At 38.7% G+C, this 13,517-nt stretch overlaps 3 protein-coding genes across 6 annotated transcripts in view; 2 read left to right on the forward strand and 1 right to left on the reverse strand.

Annotated features, from left to right (window-relative positions):
* The window catches only part of psme4a (proteasome activator subunit 4a), a 29,787-nt gene extending 26,549 nt beyond the window's left edge, over positions 1-3,238 (forward strand). For 2 of the 4 annotated variants that reach the window (XM_067386602.1, XM_067386604.1), the window contains 4 exons: positions 120-282; positions 1,262-1,395; positions 1,649-1,783; positions 2,173-3,238. In XM_067386602.1, the coding sequence (XP_067242703.1) occupies positions 120-282; positions 1,262-1,395; positions 1,649-1,783 (432 nt within the window). In that variant the 3' untranslated portion in view covers positions 2,173-3,238. Of the gene's footprint in view, positions 1-119; positions 307-1,261; positions 1,396-1,648; positions 1,784-2,172 lie in introns of all 4 variants that reach the window. The other 2 variants (XM_067386601.1, XM_067386603.1) reach the window with 1 other exon arrangement.
* A 156-nt stretch (positions 3,239-3,394) lies between these two features.
* On the forward strand, positions 3,395-6,492 carry gpr75 (G protein-coupled receptor 75). Its single transcript, XM_067386606.1, has one exon. The coding sequence runs from the start codon at positions 4,586-4,588 to the stop codon at positions 6,245-6,247; it is 1,662 nt and encodes a 553-aa protein (XP_067242707.1). The 5' UTR covers positions 3,395-4,585; the 3' UTR covers positions 6,248-6,492.
* A 1,633-nt stretch (positions 6,493-8,125) lies between these two features.
* On the reverse strand, positions 8,126-13,185 carry erlec1 (endoplasmic reticulum lectin 1). Its single transcript, XM_067385382.1, has 15 exons — positions 13,135-13,185; positions 12,891-13,044; positions 12,503-12,607; positions 12,321-12,401; positions 11,997-12,074; positions 11,355-11,409; positions 11,214-11,272; positions 10,917-11,140; positions 10,104-10,257; positions 9,710-9,871; positions 9,568-9,627; positions 9,332-9,456; positions 9,132-9,209; positions 8,974-9,049; positions 8,126-8,808 (listed from the first exon to the last, which is right to left on the reverse strand). The coding sequence occupies exons 2-15, from the start codon at positions 13,017-13,019 to the stop codon at positions 8,737-8,739; spliced, it is 1,458 nt and encodes a 485-aa protein (XP_067241483.1). The 5' UTR covers positions 13,020-13,044; positions 13,135-13,185; the 3' UTR covers positions 8,126-8,736.
* Between the last annotated feature and the right edge of the window lie 332 nt (positions 13,186-13,517).

The following is a 13,517-nucleotide window of genomic DNA, read 5'->3' on the forward strand; positions in this document are numbered from 1 at the left end:
CTGTTTCTGCTGTGCACCTCCCACGCTTTAGATAACTGAAAAGAAAAAACCGTCTGAACCTTTGGCAAGATTTTAGGCTGAACTGTAACAATCTTCTCTCTCTCTCTTCATGTTTTTAGGTGAGGGAGATGGCAGCCACCACTCTAAGTGGATTACTGCAGTGTAATTTTCTCAGCATTGATGAACCTATGCAGGCCCATTTTGAGTCCCTGAGCAAGACCCGTCTGCCCAAGCGTAGGAGAAGAGAGCTGGGCTCCGTGGTGGACACAATCCCTTCTGCTGGTAATAATCACAAAGACATATGCAGTAAGTACGCTACCGTTTAAAAGTTTGGGTTTTTGAAAGAGGTCTCTTGTGCTCAACTAGGCTGCATTTATTTAATCAATAATACAGTAATACTGTAAATTATTATTATTTCAATTTAAAATTACTATTTTCTATATTTTAAAATGTAATTTATTTCTGCGATGCAAAGCTGAATTTTCAGCATTATTACTCATCTTCAGTGTCACATGATCCTTCAGAAATCATTCTAATATGCGAATTTGGATGATCAAGAAACATTTATGATTATTATCAATGTTGAAAACAGTTGTGCTGCTAAATATTTTTGTGGAAACACTTTTTTTTTTTTCAACATTTTCAAGTTTCTTTGAATAGAAAGTTCAAAAGAACAGTATTTATTTCAATTAGAAATCTTTTGCAACATTATAAATGTCTTTTTATTTTTTTTTTTATTTTTTTTTTTTTTACCCCAAACTTTTGAATGGTGGAGTGTGTATATATATACTAAGGATGTGCAATATACTAGTGCCATATCTGTTACTGGCCAATATTAGAGAGATCTTTATTTATCAGTATTACTCAGTATGCAGTATATATTGTCCAGTATTGGATATTTAATTGAGCATGCTCATTTCTCCTATTTACATTTAAATTAACTTTTAGCAGTAGTTGACGTAATGGTAATCTTAAAAACGGTTAAATGGAATTTTTATCTTAAAATGAATATCCATTTTTTTATATACAGTACATTGTTTTGATGCCTAAATTTACCTGTAGCATTTTAAACAATTAATTCTAGTTTTTAGTGTTTTTTTTTTTTTTTTTTTGGTATAGTTAACATTTTTGATATCTTCTATTAATATTGAGCAGAAGTTTGAGTTGGGGTGATTTCAGGTAAAATTCAGCGTAGATATATTTTTTATACTTTATATAAATTATTCAACCTGAATCTTTCATTTTTTTTCTGTGCATGTAGACCTGGTGCAGCGACATGCAGGTGTATTAGGTCTGAGTGCCTGCATCCTGTCCAGCCCGTATGATGTGCCCACCTGGATGCCCCAGATCCTCATGGACCTGAGTGCTCACCTCAATGACACACAGCCTATAGAGGTACAGCTCCTGCTCTCTTTTACTTGTGTGTTAGATGTTGAGGGGGGAGGGTTGGATGATCAGCTGATTGCAGTCTGCAGGGGTCCAGGCATTGACTGAGCAAAGATGAAATGTTTAAGCATTTCTGGGAGCTGAACATGACTCATGCAACTGCATTTTGATGCACTCAAGGAAATATATGGATGGCAGAGGTAGACCAGCTACTGCGAGACTACTTACAAGATCTCTAACAGATTTATTGCTGTCTCTCTAGATGACTGTGAAGAAAACACTGTCTGATTTCCGTCGCACTCATCATGATAACTGGCAGGAACACAAGCAGAAGTTCACAGATGACCAGCTGCTGGTGCTCACAGATCTGCTGGTCTCCCCCTGTTACTACGCTTAGGTCTGTTATATATACACTCTCACACAGGCTCTCTTCCAAAACCTAGTGAGCTTCTTTGCTGTCTGACATATACTACAGTGCCTTTTAAGGCAGCATCTTAACTGAAACGAAACCTCATAAATGATGATTTGGAACAATCTAATACTGTAGGCAGCAACTCTGCAGTATTTATGATCACTATTCGAATAATGCACAGTGCAGTACTACACTGTAGCACACAAAAATTGGGTAAAACAGTTGTTTATTATTATTTTTTCATTATTAAATACCATACAATAGTGCCTACGCAGGCATCTAACTTTTTTTGAACATACTGTTCACATACATGCATATTCAGATATATTTCATCTTTACACCCTTCTTATGATACTTTCTTTTCTGTTTTTCAGAATGATGCCACTCTCTGGTGAAGGGGAAATGTTGAAATGAGTGCTTGAAATCTACATTTTTGTTTGCCCTTAATGTCTGGGATTGCTTTTAAAGGACAGAGAAATGAAAACACAATTTATGTAGCAATAGTTGTAACTAGAATCTTTTACTAAACTTTTTTTTTTTTTTTTTTGAATACACTTAATATTTAAGGAGAACCTATTGCAGGTATCGCTGACCTGCATCTATAATGTTCTTGTACAGTTTTCATTTTTTTTTGCTTGAGTGCAGTATGGATTGTTATAGTTCAATATAAAGCAGTTTTCTGCACTGCTTTGCATTGCGTATTTATTGTAATACTAGGATTTTACAATTTTTGCAGTAATCCATTTGAAATGTGTACACATGTAATGTTGGTAAATGTTGCATATGTGTATAAAATAGTATAATAGTACCATATTTTAAAGTAGCACTGTACATTTCCACCAGCCTCATACAGACCTATTGCATTTTGAACAGTTATGTAAGCCTACATAAATGGAGTGTAAGAATATCATCGCAATGAATGCGTTTACAAAATACTAAACAGTGAGATTTTAAAATCCCTTCCTTCTGTGCTGTTTATTATTTATTAATTTATGCTATCTTATCAGTTTGCAGTTTGTAATTTTTTTGCATTAAGCCAGGTGTTTTCATATCCTGATATTAGGTTTTGCAGACAGTACCTTTAAAAAGCTTCTGAGTCAACGTCATTGAGAAATGCATTTTAAAATGTGGACATGCAGTTACCAAGTGCTGCTGTTTACAGCTGTTTGTTGCTCTACTGATGAACCTGTCAGTAGCAACAATTGCAGACCGTAATACAATGGTATGTTGATAGGCTTGCATCATAGGTATAACTGTGCTTTGTCAAAATCATGTCATAAAACCAATATAGAGTTCAACTTTGGTTGGTAAACTATTATGCTGTAATGCTATGCTGCTTGACTATCTGGTTACCTGTTGATGTTTTTTTTTTTTGTTTTTTTTTTTTTCTTTATCTATTTTTCAACTATTTGAATAAAGACGAGATGTTTGTAATAAAGTATAACAAAGTATGCAGATACAGTCTCTCTTTTGTGCTTTTCCCATGTTACTGCTGAGAAAGAACAATTCTGACTAATCCATTATGATCCAATATAATCCACAACAATAAGAATCAGACAGACGTGTGCGCGCGCACATGTGTATAAATAAGAACAAAATCTATTTAATATAATGAAGTCAGCAGAATTGCCTATCTCTGCTCTTGTTTAATTCGTAATTATCATTATTGTTCAAATAATAATAATATAATGCATCACATAATAATGTGTAGATAGGATTACATAGTGTGAAATAAAAATACGTTGTAAGATACGTACGTGAGGTAAGAAATGTAAGTATAGCGTTATGTAAGCATTACATATATATAATTAAATCACAAACAAAATTAGACTCTTTGTGCTTCCAGAGTGAGCATCCTGTTCTCACGGGCACGCGCTCGCTGTCCATTCAAGGGCTTCAATATGTTTCCAGTGAGGCGCGCCCACTCTCCTTCTGCGCATTAAATTCACTCTGTTTTTCATTCTCATCTTATGCTGTGATACTCTTTCTCCAACTAGCATGCGTGTAACGTTCGTGCACTTTGGACATTCATACAAATGGGGAAAACGCGGCGTCGTAAAAATGGCACACATTGGGAATCCATGGTAAGAAAATCATAATTTTTCGACAAGTGGAGAAAGAAAGCCGCAGGATTATTATGCGCGCCTGTGTGTAGGCTATAGACTGAACGATGTCTTAGACTTGTATAGAACCTTTGTTTTAATGAAGCTTGTGATTTTTTTTCTCTGTGTGTGTGTGTGTGTGTGTATTTCTTTCAAAGATGGGGGGCTGGATGCATATTTGACACGATTTTATAGGCGGCGCACATTCACCTGCAGTAATATTATTCTTAACAGAGGTTAACTGATAAGAAAAGCCTCCCGATAGTATGCAGAATTTTGCAGACATGTATTCATCTTAATCGATAGATTTGTAGATGACGGGAGCGCGCACACAGAAGAGATAAGGTACAATAGTCATCGTGATTCTCTGTTTTGATAGAAAACCCAAATCATTTGTGCATCAAGTCAAGTGATAATAAAGATATCACATTGATTAAACCGAATCCCTCAAATGGATAAAAAGCCACTAAGCCATTGACATAGTCATTTGTTATGTTCATTTATTGAGCTACATTATCTTATCCCACTCAAAGCTTCATATTGTCTATTACTAATCAATATTCCTTCATCCCTTGTGTCCTTGCAGCAATCCAGAGGGTCTATCATGAACCAACTGCACAATGGGAGTATTAGCTTGCTCTTGGGTGACCTAAAGGCAAGAAGGCTGTGACCACTTTGCATCCCCATGTGTACCATGAACAGCACTGCCTGGCCTTTGGACCTGGCTGAGTTTGTGAAACCACGAGGCTTCAACAGCTCCCAGAGCCAGTCTGCTTCGGCGAGCGGCTGGGCCTTGATCCACACGGCTACCCTCGCCTCCTGCTCCTTCCTGTTGGTCCTCATCTTTTGTCTTGGTTCTTATGGCAACTTGGTGGTCTTCTTATCCTTCTTCGACCCGGCGTTCCGCAAGTTCCGCACCAACTTTGACTTCATGATCCTCAACCTGTCCTTCTGTGATCTGTTCATTTGCTGCGTCACTGCGCCCATGTTTGCACTGGTGCTCTTTCTGGATGCCGGAGATGCCAGCGGCGGAGTGTCCAAGGGCTTCTGCTTTGCCTTCCACCTCACCAGCTCGGGCTTCATCATTATGTCCCTCGAGACGGTGGCTGTGATCGCCCTGCATCGGCTCCGCATGGTCCTGGGTCAGCAGCCCAACCGTACGGCCTCGTTCCCCTGTACTTTGGCCCTCACAGCACTGTTGTGGACCACCAGTTTCACACTGGCGGCGCTGGTCACCTTGCGAGCGTATCCCAGGAACTCCGGGCCTTGCCTGCCTCATTTTGGTCTTACTGGCAACAAGGCCAAGTTAGTACTGTATGTATACATTGCGGACTTTGCTTTCTGTGTTGGTGTGGTGTCGATTTCCTACCTTATGATCGCTCAGGCTTTGAGGAAGAATGCGCAGGTACGGAAGTGTCCCATCATCACAGTGGACGCAACACGTCCGCCCGCTTCTCATCCGCCGCTCATTGCAGCTGGTTTTGAGGGTATGCAGTGCACAGTGCAGGTGCCCTCGCTCTACCGCAACCAGACGTACAACAAACTCCAGCATGTCCAGACGCACCCCTTCACCAGGAGAGCCAACCAGCCCCTCGTGCCGGGGGCCGCCAGCGGAGCAACCTGCTGCCAGTTGGTCTCCACCGTTAACTTGGCTACGGCCAAGGATTCGAAGGCTGTGGTGACATGTGTGGTGATCGTCATCTCCGTGCTGTTGTGCTGTCTACCACTAGGCATATCCTTGGCGCAAGATATGGTGTCACCAGAGAGCAGCTTCGTCCACTACCAGTTCGAGCTCTGTGGATTCGCCCTCATTTTCCTGAAGTCTGGAATCAACCCGTTTGTGTACTCGCGCAACAGTGCTGGTCTGCGTCGCCGTGTTCTCTGCTGCCTCCAGTGGGTGACCTTGGGCTTCCTGTGCTGCAAGCACAAGACACGCCTGCACGCTATGGGCAAAGGAAGCCTGGAAGTCAACCGCAACAAGTCCTCGCACCACGAGACCAACTCGGCGTACATGCTCTCGCCGAAGCCCCAGAGGAGACTGGTTGACCAGGCTTGTGGACCCAGTCACTCCAGGGACAGCATGCCTAGTCCCTGCGCCACCGCTGGACGCAAGCCCCGACCCCCGAGCACATCTACGCCCATCAACACTCGCATAGAGCCCTATTACAGTATCTATAACAGCAGTCCGTCAGTTGGACCGAGTTCCCCCAACAGCCTGCAGCCGGTCAACTCTCAAACCACAGCCTTTGCCAAAAGCTACGTGGCGATGCACTACCACACCCACCAGGAGGCGCTGCAGGACTTTGATAGCACCTCGGCTCATCAGATTCCCATCCCATCAGTCTGAGCTGTAGAACATCATTCTACTTGCTCAGCATCCAAAGGGGAGCATTTATAGTCTTTGCTTGTGGTTTGCTAGTGGTGTTTTGCTCAAGAGACAATGTGCATCGAGTATCCAATAAAAAGAAAACGGGACTTTTAAAACTAATTGTCGCTTTCCCCTAAATTATTATCATTGTTTTCTGGACTAAAGGATGTTCTATTTTTACATTGACATAGCATTTTCATGTAATAGTCTTCGCTCAGATTATGTATTTGTGAAACATCCTACATTTTATATATGAACTTATTAAATGTTTTGCAAGTGTATCTTGACACCTTCTTTATCATTTGAAACCAAATAATGTACACTGTAAAATTTGCTTTGTCAATCATATCTTTTAAGGTATTCACGTCTAAGCAAAGGATGAACGTTATGTAAGAACATTGGTTCTCTGAACAAAACCTATCCAAAAACAGGACGCTAGCACCACCTAGTGTAGGTAAATGGACCTTCTGATTAATTCGTTGATATTTAGCAGAGGCGTGTTTATTTCTCCATAAGAAATACTCTTTTCTTTGTTATAATGAAGAGCTCTGCCCTAATGATTCTACCCAGGAAAATATATTGCTGTTTTTCCATTTGTGTTACAATGAAAATGAAAGGAAATGTTTTTATTTACACTGCGAAATACTGCAAAAAATGCTAGACATTCTTATTTCAAGATACATTTATTTGAGAAGCACAATGACAATACTTTTTTAAGATGTATCAAAATTAAGTTTATAATCCAGAATACTGATAAAATATCTTCCAACATGTTTTCCCTTTGAATAGTTTTTCTCACCCAATTAGCAGTAATTTATTTTCTTAAGTAGAAACTCACATAATTTTGATAAATGTTTGATAAAAGTCATTATGAAAATTCTGCCATTAATTACTCACCCTCATGTCGTTCCACACCCGTAAGACCTTTCATCTTCAGAACACAAATGAAGATATTTTTGATAAAATCCAATGGCTCAGTGAGGCCTGCATCGCCAGCAAGACAATGAACACTTTCAATGTCCAGAAAGCTACTAAAGACATATTTAAAACAGTTCATGTGACTACAGTGGTTCAACCTTTATATTATGAAGCGACGAGAATACTTTTTGTGCGCCAAAAAATAAATAAATAACGACTTTATTCAACAATATCTTGATGTGCGTAATCAAACTGCCAAAGTCACGTGATTTCAGTATACGAGGGTTCGTTACGTCATAACTGTTTCGAAATTTCAATGGTTCACCACTGCGGGGCGTGACTTTGGCAGTTTGATACACGCTCCAGTATTCTTGTTGCTTTATAACATTGAGGTTGAACCACTGTAGTCACATGAACTGTTTTAAATGTGTTTAGTAGCTTTCTGGGCATTGAACATGTTAATTGTCTTGCTGACAATGCAGGCCTCACTGAGCCATCGGACTTTTATCAAAAATATGTTAATTTGTGTTCTGAAGATGAACGAAGGTCTTATGGGTGTGGAACGACATGAGGGTGAGTAGTTAATGACAGAATTTTCATTTTTGGGTGAACTAACCCTTTAAGTCAATGCATCTTGATTAAAGATTTAGATATTTGTACTGGAAAACAAGAGAAAGAATAGTAAGTATTCATTGAGGTGTTTATATGGGAGTATGAATATAAAATAACTTGAAAGATGCATCATATTTTATTCAACTAAACGTGCAAGCTGTGTAACAACCAGCATTGCAGTCAATGCAATGAAATAACATTTGTCTTGATATAAATGTGTTCTTCTAAGAGTTAAGAGGAGCCCTTCACCAAATTCAATGTACATAGGTGTATTGCTAGTGGAAATCTTAAAAAGATATGAGTGTTACACAACTCACTGACCCTTGATTTCCAAAAAACTTTTAATTACATTCAATTTCCATTGCATACAAGACAGTGTATTTCCCTTGCGATTTGCACTTAATTACTTCGTCATTCACTTCTTTTAAAAACTTTTAATAACCATCTCAAGCTGCACAGTGTTAATGTGAAATTGGACAAAATAAATAAAGTATATCTAAAACAGCCGACCATTTTGTTTATCGATTGATTAACAGAACAAGTTAATAATTTGATTAGATTTTAAAGAACAGGTGACTTTCCCACAGCCAGCCACCTAAATGTTACAAAGCATGAAAAAAGCTGAAAAAAATATTCTTCAACAGCTTAGAGATTTGTAGATAAAAACATTGAGAATTCAGTCCTTGCTGCATCTCCTGGTTTAAAAGTTCCACCAAATCTCCTTGTTTAGGGTTCACAAGGGAAAGCGCAGTCAGGAACTTTGTGTCAAAGGGTTGAGGTCTGAGATTCAGCATGTCCATGTTATCTTCATGATCGATTGAACCAGACTTTACCAGACCCTTTATTTCTCCCTCTGAGCAACATACCGCCTTCCTCTTTTGTATTGTTCATTGTATAAGCTACTGTTCATTCCTCCATCTTGGTACCAATCATGCAGGCTAGCTAGGGATTGAAAGAAGTCCATTTTCATCTGCAGTGTCCAAGATCTTGCATATTACAGGGGACTCGACCTGTGCCAGAACGATAACCATGACAAGGGTTATTCAAATTAAACGATCACACTGATAACTTCCTGTAACATTTAGAAAGCATTAACATCAAAACACAATGTGTTCATCAGTTATTAAATTCGAAATTGCGGTCAAAATCTCAAAGTCTTTCTATTTGCCACTCACCCCAAGAATATACTGGCAGGTCTGAGGTTCCAGCATGTAAACAGTAACAGCATGAGGAGACTCCGACTCCTTACACCTGAGACAGAATGGGTAGGTGTTAGTGGCGACATTCACAAAACCTAAAAACCATATGGCATCACTAAGTATGGATAACTCACTTAAGCTTGACTATAACCTGTCTCGGTTTCCCTGTTAGGTCGCAAACATCTCCATGGCCATAGAAGTGAGATACGACCCTGATGAGATATCAGCAAGACAACATACATGACATATTAAAATCTGTAACATTATATTATATGATAGATAGATATTATTGTTGAAAAACACCTTGTATGTGAGGGAAATATAATAATCATACTTGACTTTCTGTGCTCCATCATCTTTTAAATGATAAGATCGTGCCACGTTTTTCTTGGCCCAGTTCATATGATCCTCAGTGTTCCAGCTGCCCACCACCACAATGTTCTTCCCTTGCTCTTTATCCTTCAACCAAATGCAAAACATGCAATTTAATCGCTCTCATAATACAAACATTTACACTATACTAGAAACCGTTATATTTTCTAAATAATTAATCGATTTCACAACTCTTACCTCATGATACTGGTGTACATGCTTTCCATAACAAAATTCATACTTCCACCACCCAACACCCTAGACAGAAACGAAAATATGTTGAGCTGGGAACCCAACTAAAAGATCTACAGATACAGAAGAGAAACCCATCCATCCCCACCCCATGCAGACAGTACGAGCCGCTCAGAAACTCCTTGATCAGCTGTTCATCAGTTAGTCGAGAGATATGGGTGGTGCCAACGGTGACCTGGGATTGACCGCCCACTGTCAGGGGCTTATGGGTAGAGGTATATGCCTCTTCCTTCACTGGAGATTTGTCCTCCTTAGAAAAAGAGACAAAGAGAGATTACATTTTTTAAACACACTAATATAAATTTATAAAAAGAATTTTTGTTCATACTACATTTTGCACATAATTGTTCACGTCCTTTAACACAGACCAACTTTAAAGTCCTTTCGAATCCATTTATAGCAGCAATTATTCATTACCCTCCTCATATTCCCAAAGTCAGTTGGTGTAAATGCAGAAGATAAAAGGGCAGGTTTAGACTCACCCTGGATCCCCTCAAATCCCGTTCGCTGCTTGAGCTGAACGGTGGTTTGAGCAGCTCTTCCTGCTCACGATCCAGCTGGGACAGACTCTGAGGTCTGAGAGGGGAGCCACCCAGAGCCTGACAAAAGATGTCATTCACTGGAGAGGACTTGAACCTGAGGAGACGTGGGCTGGATTATTTCACAGAGGACTAAAAATGTGTTCACCACAAACAACACTTTCAGTCAAATCAAAGCAGTAGTTAATATTGCTGCTCTCAGAGCTCAATAAATATATAAAAGCTAGAACACATTACAACAAGTGAAAATTGTGTGATTAGCTTCACTTGTTCCTTTGTTTGTTCGGGTCATGTTATCATATTTCATGTAATGGGCAAATAGGTGTGTCCATTTGTTGACACACATATTCAATAATAGACAAAAATACATAGACAGAAACTATGTCTATACATTTATACACTTATTTTGTAGGTTAAACTATGTGAACTGTGTGTGTGTGCATATATATATATATATATATATATATATGTTATTATTATTTTGCTTTTTATAGAGTATATTGTATGCAAAGGAAATATAATACTTGACTTTCTGTGCTCTATCGTCTTTCAAATGATAAGTTTCACTAGTTTTACTTTTTTCTTTGACTCTGTGAGAACAGGCCTTGTGATGTTATCATATTTCATGTGATGACGTACATATTCACAAGCAAAAACTAGTCAATAGAAACCAATACCTAATATTTATGCATTTATTCAGTAGGATGAACTATGATTTTAAATCAGAAACCTTGATTGAGCTGAATGTGTGTGTACCTGTATTTCGGATGAGGACAGAGGAGAGGTGTGAGCACCACCACTTCATACTGACAGGTGATGACCTCAGCTATTGTGAGGATCTCGTGCTTTGCCTCCGGATGGCAGACGTACAGCACTGTGGCAGAGCGAGGTTCGTTCTGTCTCAGAGTGCATTCAGTCCCATGTCCCATCTCTACGGGATAGTATGGCGTCAGCTGACCCTCTATATTCTTCGTTGGCACCTGGGAATCCAGAGAGTTTTAAAACACCTCATGTCACATGCATTTCCTATCTGCATATCTAACAGGCACAAACCTCTGTGTTGGTGTCTGATGCTTCCTTTTCAGAGTCTCCAGATTTATCAGTTTCTGATTCTAAGAAGCAGATAAAGTACATGAGACAATTGACAGAATATGTAAAGCAAAAAATACCAACTTAATCTTAAAATTGCCCAACCTGTACTATCTTTTTTATTCATGGTACCCAGATAGTATTCCTGAACGTTGATCTTCTGAGGGACCAGAGACAAATAAACCACTGAAACGTTTATATTGCTTAGAAATCTCTTTATAATACTCTATCCACATAAACTATCATTCAAATGTTTGGGTTTGGAAAGATTTAAAAATAATAATACTTTTATTCAGCGAGGATGCATTAAATTGGCTTTCACATTGTTATAAACAAATTCTATTTCAAATAAACTTTCTATTCATCAAAGAATCCTGAAAAAAATAGTTTTCCCACAAAAATATTAAGCAGCACAACCGTTTTCAACTTTAATAATCAGATAATTAGATTGATACTAATGAGAAATGTTTATTGAGCACCAAATCAGTATATTTAGAATGATTTCTGAAGGATCTAAATGAATGTCATTTAAAAAATGTATTAAAATAGAAAACAGTTATTTTAAATTGAATTAACATTTCACAATATTACTGTTTTTGCTGTATTTTTGATCAAATAAATGCAGCCTTGGTGACCTAAAGTGACTTCTTTAAAAAAACTTCTGAGCGGTAATGCATGCGTTCCTAATATGATATAAGGAACGTTATAAATGTTCTTTAACAGAACACATCAAAAACAGCGTTTTACCTGCCCCGTCTCCTTGTCCTCATGGTACTGCCGTACATGCTTCCCATGGCACACTTCATATGTCCAGTATGACTCGATCTGCAAGACACACACGTTCATAAGCCCATCAGAAGGCCAAGTTGTGGCCACAATAAATGCAAATCATATGACTATGATAAGAACAACAAGGAAAAGCAACATAATATCTTCCTTTGTTGCTTTTTCATTTTGTAAAAACAAGCTTAGTTCTCTTCATGCAAAATATTTTCTTCTTTTTAGGGTGAAATGTTCCTAGACATATTTTTCATACATATTTATCAACAGAAACTGAGACATGAAACTCACTCTGTAGGAGCAGCTGCTCTGTTTGAATAACGGCTCCAGTAGCATGGCTGGGCTCGGTCCGCTATACTCCTTCACATCATCCTTCAAAAGAGACAGATAATAAACCGATAAAATAAAACTAAACAATACACAGAACAGCTCAAGATAATTCTCATTTAAAAATCTGTCATGCATAACCACACCTCCTGATTGCTGGACAAAGATGGCAATAAACACTTGTACTTTTCTTTTTCTGCAGTTGTCATGATAACATAGTCCTCTTCTTTGTACAGGCCTCCAGATGTTGGCTGTGGAGAAAGGGATATTATTGCATATTAAACTGAATAACAACTGAAAATCCACGCACCAGAGAAATAAACCAGACAGCTCTTCTTGCTAGTCGTATACTTAAATACTACGCAATGCTGAATACATATCACACTACAAAACAGCTCAAAACAAAACAGGACACGTCCAGCTGTTATGAAGCGCCCTTAGCCAGCAAGCTGACAATTAAACGAACAGCACATGCTAGGGTAAATCTACAGCTGTGATGCGAAATATCGGAGTTTATTAGATGTTTTGACTCACCAGGGTGAAATCTGATCCGGGCCATTTGATTTTGAAGGGGATCTCATCAGAAAACACAGGAGATCCTGCACGATTTGCAGACACTCCGACCCAAATCAAGCCCCAAAACCAGCGCCAAAACACCCGCATCGCCCCTGCTTAGCCTCCAAGAGCGCTATCGGGACATTAGACAGAGATAGATGGGAGTGAAGTGTTAGAAACGCAATTACTACAGATAATCAGTGAGATCTAATGACCAACTGACTGCTGATAGTTTGACAGGAGTTAAAACAGGAGCTTGCCACGTCCATTTCCGGTATGAGACGGAAGTTCCTCTCAGCCAATAGCGCGGCTGCGCGAGGAAGGCGCACGAGCTGCTGTTTACGCTGCGATATCAAATGAATACTTGTATTTTTGGTGATTAAGAAAACATTTTCAAACTAAAAATAGGCATTTGTGTAAGAGGGTCCATTTGAGCTACACAATATTTTAATGCGCACAAATGTATTCATAAGCAAATACTGTCGTCATTTTTCTTTTGAGTTTTTTTTTTTTTTTTTTTACATACGTATATAAATGTTGTTCTTAAATGATTTGTATCCAATAATTGAGTGGCAGAATAATCTTGCATACAGTTTTAAAAAAGCA

The sequence above is a fragment of the Chanodichthys erythropterus genome, chromosome 5, assembly GCF_024489055.1.
Source record: "Chanodichthys erythropterus isolate Z2021 chromosome 5, ASM2448905v1, whole genome shotgun sequence".
NCBI lineage: Eukaryota > Metazoa > Chordata > Actinopteri > Cypriniformes > Xenocyprididae > Chanodichthys > Chanodichthys erythropterus.